Source organism: Saccopteryx leptura, chromosome 5 (assembly GCF_036850995.1).
Source record: "Saccopteryx leptura isolate mSacLep1 chromosome 5, mSacLep1_pri_phased_curated, whole genome shotgun sequence".
NCBI classification, from domain to species: domain Eukaryota; kingdom Metazoa; phylum Chordata; class Mammalia; order Chiroptera; family Emballonuridae; genus Saccopteryx; species Saccopteryx leptura.
In genome coordinates, this window is record NC_089507.1 from 109,066,303 (window position 1) to 109,084,427 (window position 18,125).

At 43.7% G+C, this 18,125-nt stretch overlaps 1 protein-coding gene across 2 annotated transcripts in view; it reads right to left on the reverse strand.

The window, feature by feature from the left end:
• Positions 1-18,125, reverse strand: part of CAMK1D (calcium/calmodulin dependent protein kinase ID) — a 488,361-nt gene that overhangs the window by 59,526 nt on the left and 410,710 nt on the right. For both annotated transcript variants that reach the window (XM_066384571.1, XM_066384569.1), the window contains exon 5: positions 12,165-12,291. In XM_066384571.1, coding sequence (XP_066240668.1) covers positions 12,165-12,291 — 127 coding nt within the window. The remainder of the gene's footprint in view (positions 1-12,164; positions 12,292-18,125) is intronic.

Below are 18,125 nucleotides of genomic sequence, written 5' to 3' on the forward strand. Positions count from 1 at the left end.
AAATAAAGCTCAGAGGAAGTAGAAGGAAGGAAATAATAAAGATCTGAGTGGAAATAAATGACAAAGAGGCTAAAAAAAAGCAACACAAAAGATCAGTGAAACCAACAGCTGGTTCTTTGAAAGGGTAAACAAGATTGATGAACCTTTAACCAGACTCATCAAGGAAAAAAGAGAGAGGACCCAAATAAATAAAATTAGATATGAAAGAGGAGAAGTAACAAGTAACATCACAGAAATACAAAGGATTGTAAGAAAATACTATGAAGAACTAACTATATGCCAAAAAACTGAACCACCTTGGTAAAATGGATAAACTCCTAGAAACATACAATCTTCCAAAACTGAATCTGGAAGAATCAGAAGGTTTAAGCAGACCAATTACTACACATGAAATAGAAACAGTTATCAAAAAACTCCCAGCTAACAAAAGTCACCAGATGGCTTCACATGTAAATTTTACCAAACATTCAAAGAAGAACTAATACCTATCCTTCTCAAGCTATTCCAAAAAATTCAAGAGGAGGGAAGGCTTTTAAGCTCATTTTAAGAGACAAGCATTACCCTAATTCTAAAACCAGGTAAAAAAACTACAAAGAAAGAAAACTACAGACCAATATCCATGATGAACATAAATGCTAAAATTCTCAACCAAATATTAGCCAACTGGATCCAGCAATACATAAAAAAAATGTACATAATGATCAAGTGGGATTTATTCCAGGGAGGCAAGGCTGGTACAATATTCACATCAATAAATGTGATTCACCACATAAACAAAATGAAGGATAAAAACCACATGATCATATAGATGCAGAAAAAGCATTTGATAATATCCAGCAACCATTTATAATAAAACTTTCAGCAAAGTGGGAATACAGGGAACACACCTCAACACAATAAAGGCCATATATGACAAACTAACAGCCAACATCATACTCAGTGGGAAAAAATTAAAATCAATATCCTAAGATCAGGAATAAGACAGGGGCGCCCCTTTCACTACTCTTATTCAACATGGTTCTGGAAGTCCTAGTCATAGCAATCAGGCAAGAAATTAAAGACATCCAAATTGGAAAAGAAGAAATACCGTATTTTCCCATGTATAAGATGCTCACATGTATAAGACACACCTTAATTTGGGGGCCCAAAATTTGAAAATCAATATATTACATAAAGTTACCAAACTCAAATTTTATTCATCATAAAATTCATGCAACTCATCACTGTCAAAACTACCATCCATTAGCTTGTCCTCACCTGTTCTGATGACAAATCACTGTCTTCATGTATTGCCTCATCCTCAGTTCCATACAGTGGTCGGCAAACTCGTTAGTCAACAGAGCCAAATATCAACAGTACAACGATTGAAATTTCTTTTGAGAGCCAAATTTTTTAAACTTAAACTATATAGGTAGGGACATTCCTAATCGAGGTAGCGCCCGCATGTGGTATTTTGTGGAAGAGCCACACTCAAGGGGCCAAAGAGCTGCATGTGGCTTGTGAGCCTCAGTTTGCCGACCAGGAATCTATGACATTTGAAATGCCACAACCACTGAATAAGACACACCCAGTTTTTAGACCCCCAATTTTTTGAAAAATGGTGTGTCTTATACATGGGGAAATATGGTAAAACCGGCATTATTTGCTGATGACACAATACTGTACATTGTAAACCCTAAAGTCTCAACCAAAAAACTACTAGACCTAATAAATGAATTCAGCAAGGTGGCAGGATATAAAATTAATATTCAGAAATTAGTGGCATTTTTATATACCAATAATAAACAACCAGAAAGAGAAATAAAGAAAACAATCTTCTTGATTATTGCAACAAGAAAAACAAAGTACCTCTGAATAAATTTAACCAAGGAGGTAAAAGACTTGTCCTCAGAAAATTATAACACATTAAAAAAAGAAATCAAGGAAGATACCATATTTTCCCATGTATAAGACACCCCCATGTATAAGATGCACCTTAATTTTGAGGCCTGAAATTTGAAAAATAATGTATTACATAAAGTTATTGAACTCAAGTTTTATTCATTATAAAATCCATACAACTCTTCATCAAGCTCAAAAAAGTAGAAAATGCAAGTTAAAAAATCTACAACCACTGTATAAGATGCAACCAGTTTTTAGACCCCAAATTTTTCACTAAAGGGTGTGTCTTATACATGGGGAAATATGGTACAAACAAATGGAAGCATATACCGTGTTCATGGATAGTTAAGAATTAACATCATTACAATGTCCATACTACCCAAAGCAACCTATAGATTCAATGCAATTCCTATTAAAATATCAATGGCATACTCTACAGATCTAAAATATTCCAAAAATTTATACAGAACCAAAAAAAGAACCTGAATAGCCTCAGCAGTCTTGAAAATGCAGAACAAATTGGGAGGTTTCACACTTCCTGAACCCAGTTATACTACGAGGCCATTGTAATCAAAACAGCCTGGTACTGGCATAAGAACAGTCATACAGATCAATGGAACAGACCCGAGAACCCAGAAATAAAAGACAGTCTCTTTAATAAATGTTGTTGGGAAAACTGGACAGGTACATGCAAGAAAATGAAACTAGACTACCAACTTATACCATTCACAAAAACAAACTCAAAATGGATACAAGATTTAAATGTAAGTCATGAAACCATAAAAATCTTGGAAGAAAGAATAGGCAGTAAACTCATCGATATCTCTCATAGCAGTAATAGTAATTTTGCCAATATATCTCTGTAGGCATGTGAAATAAAGGACAAAATAAACAAATGGGACTATATCAAACTAAAAAGCTTTTGCACAGCAAAAGACACCATGAACAAAATAAAAATACAACCTACTCAGTGGGAAAACATATTTGCTGATATGTCTGATAAGGCGTTAATAACCAAAATTTATAAAGAACTTCTAAAACTCAATACCAGGAAGGTAAACAATCCAATTAAAAATGGTCAAAGGAACTGAATAGACACTTCTCCAAAGAGGACATACAGATGGCTAATAGGCATATGAAAAAATGTTCAATGTTACTGATCATCAGAGAAATGCAAATTTAAACCACAATGAGATACCACCTCACACCTGTCAGAATGGCTCTCATTAACAAATCAACAAACAAGTGCTGGTGAGGTTATTGAGGGGGAATGCAGACTCTTGCAGCCCCTGTGGAAAACAGTATGGCATTTCCTCGAAAAATTAAAAATGAACCAGCTAGGAATGTATCATAAGAATCCCCAAACACTAATTCCAAAGAAGATAAACACCCCTATGTTTATTGCACCCTTGTTTGCAATAGCCAAGATCTGGAGACAGCCCAAGTGTCTAACAGTGGACGAATAGATAAAAATGCTGTGGTACAATTACACAATGGAATACTACACAGCCATGTAAAAGAAGGAAATCTTATTTTTTGCAACAGCATGGATGAACCTGGAGATTATTACGCTAAATTAAATAAGCCAGGCAGAGAAAGACAAATACCATATGATCTCACTTATATGTGGAATCTAATAAACACAGTAAACTGAGGAACAAAATAGAAACAGAGGCAGGGTCACAGAAAGCAGATGGACAGCTGTTAGAGGGAAGGGGGATGAGGGGATGAAATCAAAGAAGATGAAGCGATTAATCAAATTGTATATATACTTAACACACAGATACAGACAACAGGGCAGCAAGTCACAGAGAAAAAGGGGGGATGGCGGTAGGGGGTATGGTGTAAAGGGGGTGAAATGGGAATGGAAAGATACTTTGCATGGGGAATGGGGGGCACAAAATAGGGGGGTCAATGGTGTTATATTAAGTGGGACACTTGAAACAATAAATTAATTTTAAAAAATGGTTAGGAGTGAGCTAGTGGGGCTGGACATGTGGAGTGGGGACTCCAGCAGAGCAGGGCTGGGTTTACTTTGACAGTGAGTTCTTGTCCCCATCCATGTTCACTGTGTCAAGGGTAATAAAAGGAACGGGCTCCACAGGTCTCCCACTTAGGGGGCCCTGATCCTCTCTATCAAATGGTGTCTGCTTACAGCAACTGGTGTGATGAAATGCTTGCAGCTGCTGAGAGAGAAGGAAAGAGAAAATTCTTACTTAAGTTGTCTGCCCACTCATCTGTGCCCTGTATGGCAATTTATCAGTTATATAAAATCCTGCTTCAACACTTGTGGTCTGAGAGAATGAGAGCAATGATATAATGCTTACAGCCAGATACTAAAAAATGATATTTATGTGAACAAATAAAAATCAAGCTCTGGGGAGTGTGTGTGGGGTTGGGGGTGGGGAGTGGGGAGTGGGGGGTGGTGCGGGGGGATGGGGGTGGGATAACCACACAGAAGAGTGAGGATTAAGGGTTGAGAACAGAGTAACGATGAAAAAAGATGAAAGAAAGCCCCTTGATTTGGGTTGTTGAAAAGACACAAATGGGAATGTTAATCAATTCAATCCAATTGCTCCTGTCTGTTCTGAGTGAAGATGGGAAAAGTGACAGGCAATATCCTTGACATAGGGCTATGTATATACTTCAAGGATACTGAGTCATAGCTATAGAAATGCCTATGGTAGAAGCAGAAAAATCAAGGTCAATTAGTCCAGCTCACTTATTTTACATAGGAGAAATTGAGAACCCAAGAATTTACACGAAGGGCCCAGGCCTCTCTCGCATTAACTCATAGCAGAGATACTTGCATTGAAATCTCCCGGCTATGAATGCCACCAACTGCAGGCTGGGTGGCTGTGAGAACAGAGGTCCTCATCTCAACACTGTGCTGGCTGGAACCACTGGTTTCCAAGCTCTCACCAGAACCTCTGGTCTGACAGTAAGGTCTAAAAAATGCAATGATTCCATGAATTAAGAACATTTTCCTAACTGTGCAATAACAAAAAATATGCTCAGAATATTGACCAACTGTTCTCCTTTTCCACTTAGAAGTGAACAGGGTTAACTGGTTTAAGCTATTTAAGTCAGTTAAGCCAGAGCCAGACCAGGGACTTATGCGATGCAGGCTGGGACTCCTTTCCCCCCGAGTTAGGAACATCACATTTAGCCGCCATCTACAAAACCAGGGCAGAGTTCTGCTTAAGAACACGATGGTCCAGATGGAAATCTCCTCGTTCCTGAGTAGCATCCAGTAATGAAAGAGCGTGGTTGCTGGTGTGCACTTGTAGGGAAAGTGGCTGCAAGTAGGCTTGCTCCCTTTGTTTTCCAGCTAATTGCTTTGCCTAATTAGTGACATAAGGCTGTGGCAGAAAGCCAGTTTCGTGTGGCATAACCTATATAAGCTTATGGGTACTTTCCTGGGGTACATTTCTCCCTGCCTGTTCACTCGTCCACTTCTGCAAGAATCCAATAAAGGGGAAGAGCCCTGCACTTCTCAGCTCTGGGGTTCTTCTGTGGTCTGCCTTAGTCCAATGTGAACCTGCCTGGCCTTGACCACCTGCGTGACAGCATTCCAAATGAAATAATGGCAAAGGGATGGATAATCACTCTATAGGGCTCGAGGAAAAAAGAAAGTCTCACGTAACTCAAACACATCAGTAAGCAATGGAAGCCTCCACCACCCAGCCTTTTTGTTCTTTCCAAGTGCAGGCTGGGATTCCCAAATCTTCTTGTGAGAGAGCACATGCTTGTCTTCCTCTGGTGAGGCACTCTGTCACTTAATCTATAAGCAAAGGCTTTAAAATAATTTAATTTTCTTTCTGAAATCAGGAGAACTAGATTCACAGAATCTGAGAATCACACCAGTGTGCAAAGAGCAACATCAAGAAATAAAACCAGCCTGACCTGTGGTGGCGCAGTGGGATAAAGCGTCGACCTGGAACACTGAGGTTGCCGGTTCGAAACCTTGGGCTTGTCTGGTCAAGGCACATATGGGAGTTGATGCTTCCTGCTCCTCCCCCTTCTCTCTCTCTCTCTCTCTCTCCCCCCCTCTAAAAATCAATAAATAAAATAAAAAAAAAAAAAAAAAAGAAATAAAACCACAAACTTCCTCTACCAAACAGGAGTAGGCTTGTTATCTTTAGCCTCATCAATTACATGACTGAAGTGGGTGCTTTCTGTGACTTTACTGGTTCTATTCAGTGATTCATGAGACCTCATTTAGATGTTTTAATTAACGTTTGCAGGTCACATAAATAATTTTCCTAACTTTCTTAAGGGCTGACTCTTTTATTGGGGACGCCAAGGGGAATGGTCTACTTACATGAACTAAATCCAGGTCAATACCATATTGATAGTCACCACGTTGTCCTGACAAGCTGATTTCCACCAGATGACCCCATCATTTCTCCTAAACTGTCTCCATGTATTTATGCCCGCCCTCTCCAAGCCAAATGAGTCTGCTCACTTCTCCCAGATACAACACGCAGTTCATGACGCTGAGCCTTTGTTCTCCTGCTTGCCTGCATCTGTCTCTCCTCATTTTCCCAAGTTTCACCTGTCCTTCATATCCTGTCTTCTCCATGGTATTTCCATGGTTGTTCCAGCCCTTGATGATCCAGCTCACCTATATCTGTGATGTTGCTTCTGAAATATGTCAGTGATTTGATGCTGGAAACGTGCTTATGAGGATCTATGTCACTTGCCTGCCATACTCCACTGGAGGAGCCCTCTACACTGCCTGTGGTAAGAACTCAGCATACACAGATGAGAGGTCACATCTCCTGCTGTCCATGATGTGACAATCTGCAAAGGCCGTGGCTCCTCATAGAGGGCGTGTAATAGGCAGCTGCTACGGGTAAAGGGTGAAACTGAAGTGCTCAGATTCCTTTGCCTTCTTTTATGGTACCATGTGCACTGGGGTACTGAGGATAAACAGCCCTTTCTTATTATTATCATTTCTTCATTGTTAGAGAGCTGATTTAAATTGAAGCAGTAATATTGATGTTGGCAAAATTAACTATTCAGTTGAATAGTAATTTAGGTAACAACAACAACAACAACAACAAAACAACAGTGTTCACAAACTGACACCAATACTTCGACCCAGAAGGAGTCTGAACTAAAACTTAAAGCAGCCAGCAACCCTCTGCTCCTGACTGTGCACAGAGGAACAGTGTCCCGCTGAGTCAAGAGTGAGAGACTAGCACTCTCTCCCTCCTCTTTCCCAGATGCCAAATGGGTCTGGACCTGCTCTGTTCAAATGGAAACTGCCCAGCAGAAATGAGGTTGTGGATCTTTGTTCCAGATCCCAGTGGCCCAACCTGCAGCCATTGATGGGGGGCAGGTGGAGTTGGCCATGTCCATAGTCAAGGTTGACAACATGCTGGGGTCTTCTTATAAAGACCTGTTTCACCTTCTTTCTTGCATCATTTTGACAGCCAGGCTCTCACAGACCTAATTAATTGTAATTAAGTCACAATTCAAGGTCCCCAATGCCAATGATCAATACTAATCTAGTTTTTATCTTACTTGACTTAGTAGCAGCAATTGCCACATGGTACCTTCTCCAACCTGAAGACTTTCCAGATCCCACACTCCCCTGGTTCTCTTCTTACTGCACCTGCTGCCGACTCCATGGACCTCTGAGTCCTCATGACTGAGCCCTGGGGCCTTTCTTTCCTCCAGCTGGCTGGTGAGCTTATCCAGGTTCATGGCTTCAAAATGCATCCAGAAACTATCAGCCCCCAAATATTACCCATCTTCATTACTCATGGATTCCATATTTTTTTATCTGTTTACTTGCTTAAAATTTATTTATAGCCCTCAAATCCATACTCATGATGTTTTTGCAGTGATTTGTGGACATGAGCAGAGTGGCCAAGACTTTGAGCCGCCCAAGGTGCATATTTCCAGGTGACATCAAGGCGGCAATGCCCTTCCCTCTTGCGTTGGCTCTTATGATGCCTACAAGTATTGTTCTTATGTTTAGTTAGTGTTTTTCACATCATTGTATGTTTTGTTGATTTCACTGTTTAAATGGCCCCCAGATGTAGTGCTGAGCTGCTGTCCAGGGTTCCTAAGCACATGAATGCCAGGAGGTGTCTTACGGAGAAAATTCATCTGTTCGACAAGTTTCATTCAGGAATGGGTCATAGTGCTGTTGGCCATCAGCTCAATGTTAATGAATCAACAGTAATATTAAATAAAGTGTTGTCTGAACAGAAACACAACATAAAACAAGGTTACACAGTGATCAGTTGCTGAAAATGGTGTGACCAGAGGCCTGCAGGAACCGACCCCTGCCTTTCCCCTGGGAGCAGTGGCTCAGTATTCATGGTGCCTCAGTGTTCACGGTGACTTTACAGAACATAACTACCATACCTAACAAGAACGGATTGTATAGTTCCAGACTGGAATTCTCTCTAGGTCTCCAGACTCATATTGCAGCTGCCTCCTTGTCCTTGCAAACTTTAACAAATCAAATCTCAAATTCCAGATAACATTTTTGCAACTTTATTCTCCCACAGACATCTCAATTAAAAGCAACCATGCTGTTATAGGTGCTCACACCAAAAATCCTTCGAATTACCCTGAATATCCCTTTCAATTTTTCAGAAAATCTTGATGATACTACCTTCAAATTGTACCTGGAATCTGACACTCTGCCAGCCTGTTCCTTAGAGGGAGTCTGTTAAAAGTCAGATTATGTCATGCCTTACCTTAGAACCCTCTAATGGCTTCCTGCCACCCTGAGTCAAAGCCACAATTTTAACAATGACCTATAGTCCCAGTCAGCACATGCCCTACCCATTACTTCTCTGACTTTATCTGCCCCATTCTTCTCTCTGCTCACCCCACTCCCTCCTGCCTCAGGGCCTTTGCACCAGCCTTGGAATACTCCAAATAACAGCATGGCCAACTCCTTCACTTCTGTCAAATCTTTACCATATCACCACCTTCTTCGTGAGAGCTGCCCTCATCACTATGAGGGCAAACTACAACTACCTACACATATATACATACTTGCTAATCTCTTGCCTGCTTTATTATTTTTCCAGAGCACTCATCACCACAAAAGCTACTAACTGACATACATAGCTGTTGCTTATCATCTAACTCCCACCCACTCAAATGGCAGTAGCATGAGAGTGTGGACTTTCACCTGCTTGTTTTCATTCTCCTGATATAGCCTCAGTGCACAGAACAGAAGATGGACACTAAATAAATAATTCTTGAAGGGATGAATAATGTAGCATTTACCATACATCATTCAATGTATCTGTTTGCCCTCTGTTTCTCATAGTAGTACTCTGAACATTTTGAGGTCTGTCTTATTCATATGCAGGCTGGACGAATAGAAGTGGAAGAGAGAAAGAAAAAATCACTGATTCAGAACCTTGAGGCTTTTGTTCAATAAACAAGCATCTGTGCAAAAATGAGTAAGACATAGTCCCTGCTCTAGAAAAGCCACAGTGTGGTGTGGAAGAGACACACATAAATATGCACCCAGAGGCAATGTAGTCAAAGCCATGATAAAGGGTAAGGAAAAGAACTAGGATAATAAAGGAGAGGACAGGTGTTGGGAAAACAATCGAAAGTGGGTAACATGTAAGCAGGGCTTTGATGGCTGAATAGAAGTAGACTATAGGGGAGGAAACAGCCCACTGCCTAGGTATGTCTCCACAGACATGAGCTCCCTAATGTGGCTCCTTCCTTGTTCTAAAAGATCACCAAGGAGTCTCAGTGCTTAAACATGAAGAAATAGAATTGCTATATTCCCACAATCCTCCTCCTCCTTCTCCGCATTCACAGAAAACTTGATATCTGATCAGAGAATTACTGGGTGGCTCCACTTGCCTCCATTTAGGGCAGTAGGAATCGGGCCACATCTGAACATTGTTCCCAGGTCCCAGACTCATCAGCAGCAAACATCTAAACAGAACCAGACCAAATTATGGTAGCCACTTAGAAACCCAGAGAAACTGCCATTCCATGGGCTCTGCCAAGAGGCAGAGAAGCAAAAATCAATTTAGAAAGTGCTAGAGCTTTCCAACATCAGAGCCAAATATGAGAACAGTGTAATGCATATGCAAATTAGGACATTCTTTGTCAGAACATGAAATCATAACGCATATACGCGAGAGACAACTTCTCAAAAGGGGACCTGAGCAGCCACCACACCTTCTACAGCTGCCAGCCCTAAGTGGGCTGGGCACTGGACTGGTGACGAAGCAGAGCACCCTGGCAAGGGCCCCGGACACTGTGACCGCACAGACCTTGGCATTTTCTAATGTCTGTGGTTGGAACAGGTTCCCTCCTCCACATCTCTGAAGAGAAAGGAAAATAAGCTTGTCCATTTGTTTTTATTTTCTGCTTGCCTGACGGCTTGGACTGAGTGGGAAAAATCACACACACACACACACACACACACACACACACACACACACACACACACACACCATACACGCTTACCTTTCTGCCCACCATCCCCACCCCGGGACATAAACATGCATTTTGCACATGTCATGCAGCTCCAATTTCAAGTGTCCCCAACAGGGCCCGGTCTATTCCCGCAACCATCACTTTATTCCTCCAGAACTGAGACGGCTCACTGTGCCATTTCCTCCATCAAGGCCTCTGCTGGCCTCCTAAAACGGATCAGAACCACCCACTCTTCTCCGTCTAGTGCACACACCATCCAGGAGCACAGCCCCCGCCTGCACAGTCAAGAGCTAAGCAGCCTGAGCACCTGAGCACACCACCTCATCCCTGCCCCATATCACCACCGTTATCTCTTCCTTCTGAACCTCTTTGTCTCTCAAGTTATCCCCTCTGCCTGATCTTTTCTCCTGTCCCTTAATAGTTCCTTTAAAGGAACAGCTGCTGTGCAGCAGCCATTATTTGCAAACACTTGCGAGGCAGTGCCGTGGGGTTTCCCACAATGCTCTGGGACCCCCGCCCAGTTGGTGAGGCCAGCTTTCCTCAGCCTTTGGGGGGCAGGGGGGGTTCTATCCAGAGACAAACAGGAAGGATGCTGGTTGCATAACACACCCTCCTCTCTTCCAGGGCAGACTTCCTATTCTCATTAAGAAAGACCATCATGGTTTGCATGATGAAAATTCAGCCTGAACCTCCATTTTCTAAAGGTTTCTTTTAACCCTTTTCTCAGACATCCCTAGCCTGTACCTGCTCCCTGGGCTCTCCCCAGTTAGGGCTTTTGCATAACTGAGGCCTCTACCTGTAATTTTCTGTCCCCTAAATTCCCATGGCTGGCTGCCCGAGTCTCCTCCTGTGCCCTTAACCCAGTCCCAATCCCTCTGTGCCTTTGTCACTCTATCACATGCCTCAATTTTATTTTCTTTTATTTGTTGCACTTATGATCTGAAAAGAACCCTGTTCATTTATTTGTTTCTTTGTTTACTATCCATAGCTCCCAACTAAATGTAAGCGCCAAGAGGGTAGGCGCCGGTCTGCTGCGTTCACTGCCACCACCCTAATGTCTAGAACAGCATCTGGTACGTAGAGGGAATTTTAATATACATTTGCTGAGTGAATGAATATATTTGTGTAAGTGAAAGTCTCAAAAACTTCACAACGAGTTCCAACCGCCTTTCTCCAGGTCCCGGGAGAGAGGGAACTCCCAGAACGAGTTCCAACCGCCTTTCTCCAGGTCCCGGGAGAGAGGGAACTCCCAGAACGAGTTCCAACCGCCTTTCTCCAGGTCCCGGGAGAGAGGGAACTCCCAGAACCCCTGTGTGCAGGTCTGACGGCAGCCTTCTCTGCATTCCCTGTTTAGTTAACAGAAATGGGCTTCTGATTTTCAGGAAAACCTTTATTCTCAGCTTCTCCAGTGCAGATCAAGACTGGCCAATTCAAGAGAATGACTTCATTAAGGTTTGAACCAGAGTCCCCCTATCAACCTTTCTTTCCAGCAGCTTCTTCTATCTCAACATTTTAAATGTTTTGTGTCTGAACCTTTGTGTTAACTTAGTGTCTCAATGTAGATCATTGGAAAACATATACATGCAACATTTCTGGTATTGGAGCCTGGGAATTCATCCAAATCAACTCCTGGCCTCAGTCAGGCCAGCACCCAAATCAAACAGGATCTCTACCCAGCTCTTAGAAGGGTTGAAGGGGAACCGCTTCCCCGCAAGCTCCTTCCAGGGCCTCTCATTCTTCCATCAAGGGGAATGAAGGTGGCTGTGATCATATGCCAGCCTCACATGCCTACGAAGACCAGTGAAGGTGACATGCAACGACACACACACTGTCCTTACCAACGTAGCCTGGGGTCCCACAGGCCGTGGACATCACATCTCCTTTGCCCTCCATTTTTGACAATCCAAAGTCACTGATCATTATTTTGGACTCCTCATCTTGGCTGTAGTACAACAGATTTTCAGGCTAGAAAGATAATAACAAAAAAATTACAAACTGTGCTTAGAACTGGTCAACTATGGCAGACTCACCAAACCACAAAATCTGTTCACTGCTGAAGAATAACTTGACCTTTAGATAACAGTAAATGTATTAAGAAAAGCAGTCTCAATGAAGCATTGGAGAGGGCCCTGCACAGCAGAGGGCACTTACTGTTTTCAATAAATGTTACTGCCTGCCCCCTGATTAGTATTTCCCCTACTCAAAAAAATAACATTTGGACGCAATCCACTCTAAACAATAATGTAAACACAGCCACTTTCAATGGGAGCCTGCGCCTCCCCAGGAGAACTGCCTCGTGCAACCTGTGCCTCAAACCTGGAATGTTCCAAACAGGGCAAAATGACCTTCAGACTGGTCTACAGCAACATTGGCCCCCCCAAAAAAAAACTGTTTGCAATGATAACAAGAAAGTAGTTATTATGACTACTAGACTGAAAATTAAAAACATTTAGAATTGACATTAATATATATGTTACCTGCATCTATTGATGTCATTGTTCCCCTTCCCTTTCTCATAAACACCCTGGCCTTGTCTCTTGATCAGAACAATATTTGGGCTTCTGCCTGAATTAATGATACCCAAGTATTCCTGTTGGTCTCAAATAAACATTTGTTGCCTCTCCAAAGGGCCTTTGTTGCCTCTCCAAAGAAAGGCCTTTTTATGTTTAGATTAGCACTAGAAAGCTGATGCCTCTCAGACTTGCCAATCATTTCCTGGGTTAGCGGAAAGGGGAGATCCAGAAAGAAAATTACTTTTGCAGATGCTATTTTGTTCCATTATCCACCTCTGTGAGCAACCTTCCTCTAATCCAAGGGTCTCTCCCCTGCCCTGGGTAACACCCCGGCCAGTGGTTCTGGCAGATGAACTCACTTTCCCCTTTCCTGAGCCAGCTGACACCTGCTTGCTCTGCTCCCTGAGAAGCAGACGGGTGTCATCAGGAATGAATGGGAGTCAGAAGATCCAGCACTTTCTAGCCATGTGTCTTAAAGACCCTCAGCTTCCATTTGCCTCGCTTCAAGCAGGAGTTGTGACGGTTCCTCATTTGCTTCCTTGAACAGAATGTGGCAGAGCTCAGGCAGCTGGAACGCACCTCACCCGCCGAGGTCTGTGCATAGCTCATCTTGAGGAGGACTCTGAATATTGGTGCCCTGCTTCGGGGGACAAAGGGCCCTCAGTTCTGGGGTTGGGGCGGGCAATGAGACCTTATTGGCACAGTGTTTTATGTAAAAGCCGGGAATCTCCTGGTTCCTGGCAAAGGGGGAAGGACTCAGGGAGACTGAGGGAGGCTCTGAGCTGTCCCTGCCCTGCCAGACACTGGAGAACCTCAACACAGGGGTTCACCATTTTTTTGTCTGTTTTTGAAGAGTTGCTCAATTAATGGTGTTGCTACTGTGGGAGATAACACCAAGGACTGACACCTCTGCTGCCATCCGGTTACGTCCCCCGACCAGGAAAATTCTGAAGATGTACCAAGTGAAGAGTCACCACGTCCCACATTTCTACCAAACCTGAAGGGAAGTGCACAGGAAGAGTCTGGACTGGGGTCTCAGGTGCCCACACGCTTCATGTCGGCCTCTTCTCCCGACCCGAGAGGGAGGCCAGATTCTCTCTTGTCAGTGCTTGGTGGGGAATCTTTGGTTGCTAAATATTAAATCTTAGGGACTATTCTTATGTAGAGTATCTTGACTTATTTAGAAAAGAATGGCTGGAGATACGATTCTTCAATGGTTTGAGGTTGGGCCCAGGCCTCTGGATCTTAGAACTCCATGAGGGCGATTCTGGGGTACAACCTTTGTTGTGGAGAAATTTTGAGAACTTCCCAAGATTCTTTTCTTGACTGAAACTTAGGCTGCTATGAGCTCTCTTCCTGACTAGACCTTGACCTCGGACTTCCGTGTCCCTTCTGTCTTTGCTTGGCCTGTACAGCCCAGTCTCTGCAAGAATGCTGCTAAGTTGGTTGAGAGAGAATCCCTAACTCTTCATGTCTGGTCGTATTCTTCATCCCACGTCTTTGAGGTTGTTAAAAAAGTTATTCATAACTTGCTGAAGATGGTTAGGAAGACTTTATTTAGGGGGAATACTGCAATGTAGTTGCAATAGGAGAGAGAGACAGGCCTCAACCCTGAATACAATAAACACAGGTGGAGACTGATAGCCAAGAAGCAGGGTCGGGTCGGGGATGTAAAATGACTAAAAGGGAATGTCAAGGGGAGGGGGATTCTGGCCACACTGACCTAACAGGAGCTTTGTTGAAGGCAGGCCAGGTGGTTAGATACGGCGCGCAGGGACAAGGAACCTGATCAGCTATCAAGGGTAGGTGGGGATTTTTGCTAAAATCACTAGGATTCTTATTAAGACTGAACTATGGGTAGAGCCAATGGACTCAGGATGAGCCCAGGGTCGAGGCCTGGTCAGAAAGAAGGCTCAGGGGTATTCAGCTCAAGTTTGGTTAAAGTCTCCTTAGTCAATGTCTAAGTGTCTGGCCTGCTTTAGCAAGAATCCCCCTACTGCTGATGTCTCCTCTTAGTAACTGTCCATCCATGGCCCCTCACTCTGCTCTTGTATGTGTATCCCCACTTCCTTGCTGAATTTGGAGATTAGTTGGATTCTCTTCCCTATTGCAATATTATAATACCTTCTTGAAGCAGTCTTAAATAAAGTCTTCCTTACCATTCAGGGGCTAGAATAATTTTCTCTTTAACAAAACCCCATTTTTCTCTATTCTTTACCCAAAATAACAACACAAAAATAAATGGCATTTAACAGTCACTGTGATATGAATTCTGTGGATGAAGAATGAGATCAGAAGAAAATCAATGTATGCTTGTGATGAGTTTTAAAAGAGAGTAAAATGGGTCAATCAATAGTTGAAATGAGAATAATGCTCAGAAAGTGGGGAGAATGACCCCATCACAAGTGCATGTTTTCTGTGGCTATTTAAGGGCTACCCTGTGCTGAACAGTAAGGGCCCATTACAGGAGCAGAGAGGCCTTCTCCTTTAAAATTCTTGATTTATAATTTTCCTTGTCCCAGGGCCTCTGAAGCTGCAAAGTCAACGATCTGCTCTGAACAAGGCTTCTTCCAGGCAAGAGATTGCCAAAGGGCCCAAATCTCTTCTCAAACATTCCTCCTACAGAAGATTGATCTGGGTCAATACAGCACTCTTTCCGAGGGCAATTATCCCTACAGGGGATCCAAAGGACTGGTCATTCACAGTTAAGATCAATACCTTTAGTGGGTGTAAGACTAGTACAGACAGCAGGGCTTCCTGTTAGGGGAGGGGCCACAGGGAAGAAAGTGGGAGAGGGGCAGGCGCAGGGACAATGTGGACGGGGGGCAGTGGAAGGGCTGGGGCAGTGGTGGGATGAGAGGCAGGGGGGACCTCACAATTCTGCCTGGGGTCCGAGGAGGCTCAGGGCTCACCTGAAAAAGTAGCTCCTGTATTTTATGGCATCTTTGCAAGACAACTGGTGGCCAATACCTGAGTTGGAAGGTCAATCTAAACTCTTGAATATTCACATGATAAGCTTTTAAAAGATCCAAATCAACATTTCCTGTAAAGTTGATGTTATACATAATCGACCTCCTAATCTAATATGATGATTCTCACCTGGGGGCAACTGTACCCCCCAAGGGACAGCTGGCAATGCCTAGGGGCATTTTTGGTTGTTACAACTCCAGGAGTGCTACTGGCATCTGGTGGGCAGGGGCTGAGGGTGCTGCTAAACATCTTACAGTGCCCAGGACAGCCCACCACAAAGAGTGACCCAGGTCCACGTGCTGCTAGTGCTGCGCTGGGAAGCCCTACTCTAATTGGAGGAGGCAGTAGTGGACACTTTCCATCTCAGTCCTTTATTTTAGAAAAAGAACTGATTCGATCTAAATTGTGCCCTGGGCAAGAAGACACAAGAATACTTTCTAGATAAAGAAGGAAGTATAGTCGAATGTGGGACGGTATCCCAGATTTGTGCCTCAGTTTTAAATTAATCTTATCATCTTCTCCATTGCTCTGGCCTAGGTAATGTAGCTTGTTTTAATTGTTTCAGACGTTTATAAAAATTTAACATCAACTTCCTCCACACACACCAAATTCCTTTGTGCCTTTGAAAAGAGATCACAAAAAGGTCCTAACACGGCAATTTTCTTTCTGGTGGGTTATCTAAAAGCTCCACAGGCTGGAAGCTGCAAGTATTTCTCCAACAGTGTTACGTGGGAGTGAGAGATAGTATTTCCTGTGCAGCCAATCTGATTTTCTAATAGGGAAATGAGCAATGCCCCCTGGGAAATGCCTTACCTGCTTAGAAATTATTTTTAATAAGTGCAGCCAGCCCATCACATCACATCTCTGTAGCTGCCACACTAACGTGTTCAGAGGTTGCTGCCTGCTTTGTTCTGGAAGCACAGAATCGGTGTTTGGGGAGGGCGTGAGAGAGCAGACAAGGCAGGGCTGCCTGACCAGAGTGCCAGCGAGGCCACCGTCTCACCCAGCCCTTAGCTATCCCTCCAAACAATCTCTAGGTCTAAAGATTAGCTAACTGTGTTCAAAGGCCATGTCACCTGTCAAGAAGCCTGCAATGAACAAAAGGTAGGGACTTGGTCAACGTTCCCAATACTCTCAGCCAGTGGTTTTCCAAGTGTGGTCCTCAAGGCACCATGAGCGTCGCCTGTAATCCTATTATAAATGCAAGCTCTCAGACCCCACTGCAGACCTGTGGTATCAGAACTTCAGGGCCGAGACCAGAAATCTGTGTTTTTCCAAGCCCTGGTAATTCTGACATACACTGACTAACGTTTGGGAACCACTACCATAGTCAGACAATGATCACATGGAGTGAAAAAAGACTACGTTCAGTTCCCATTAAAGGAAAAGCTACACCATTTTATACCTTGATTCCCAGTACCAGACAATGAGAGCTGCTGAAATTCCATTTTTACTCATGTGTTTTGTTTTGTTTTCATTTTTCTGAAGCGGGAAACGGGGAGAGACAGTCAGACAGACTCCCGCATGCGCCCGACCGGGATCCACCCGGCACGCCCACCATGGGGCGACGCTCTGCCCACCAGGGGGCAATGCTCTGCCCATCCTGGGCGTTGCCATATTGCGACCAGAGCCACTCTAGCGCCTGGGGCAGAGGCCACAGAGCCATCCCCAGCGCCCGGGCCATCTTTGCTCCAATGGAGCCTTGGCTGCGGGAGGGGAAGAGAGAGACAGAGAGGAAAGTGCGGCGGAGGGGTGGAGAAGCAAATGGGCGCTTCTCCTGTGTGCCCTGGCCGGGAATCGAACCCGGGTCCTCCGCACGCTAGGCCGACGCTCTACCGCTGAGCCAACCGGCCAGGGCTAGAATGTATTCTTTAAATTTGTTTAGACTTCCCATCACCATATATATGGCTTCAGTACAATATAATCCTTGTGTTTATGATAAGAGCAGTAGGTATGACTGCTGCAGTGACCTCTGCAGGCTAGACCTGGAACTGCTCTAGAATGAAGCAACATTACCACCCTGGATCAACAATGCTAACTGTACTGTTTCTCAAATTGATGTGTTTGATATCTACCCTTTGGTATCAACACAGACCCAGGCAGAAATGTATTTCCAAGGTGCCCAAATACGGCCAAGATCCTTTAATACTACTGAGTGAGGGGTAGGGATACCAAAACCTCACAAAGTAAACGATAAGAAAGGAACCCCAGGACCCTATAGAAGGCTGTATTTGTCATTCATGTAAGCTGTCTTTCCTGATAACCTTCCATTTCCCTTCTTTCTCATCCACTGCCCTCTACCTACTCTCTCCCTTT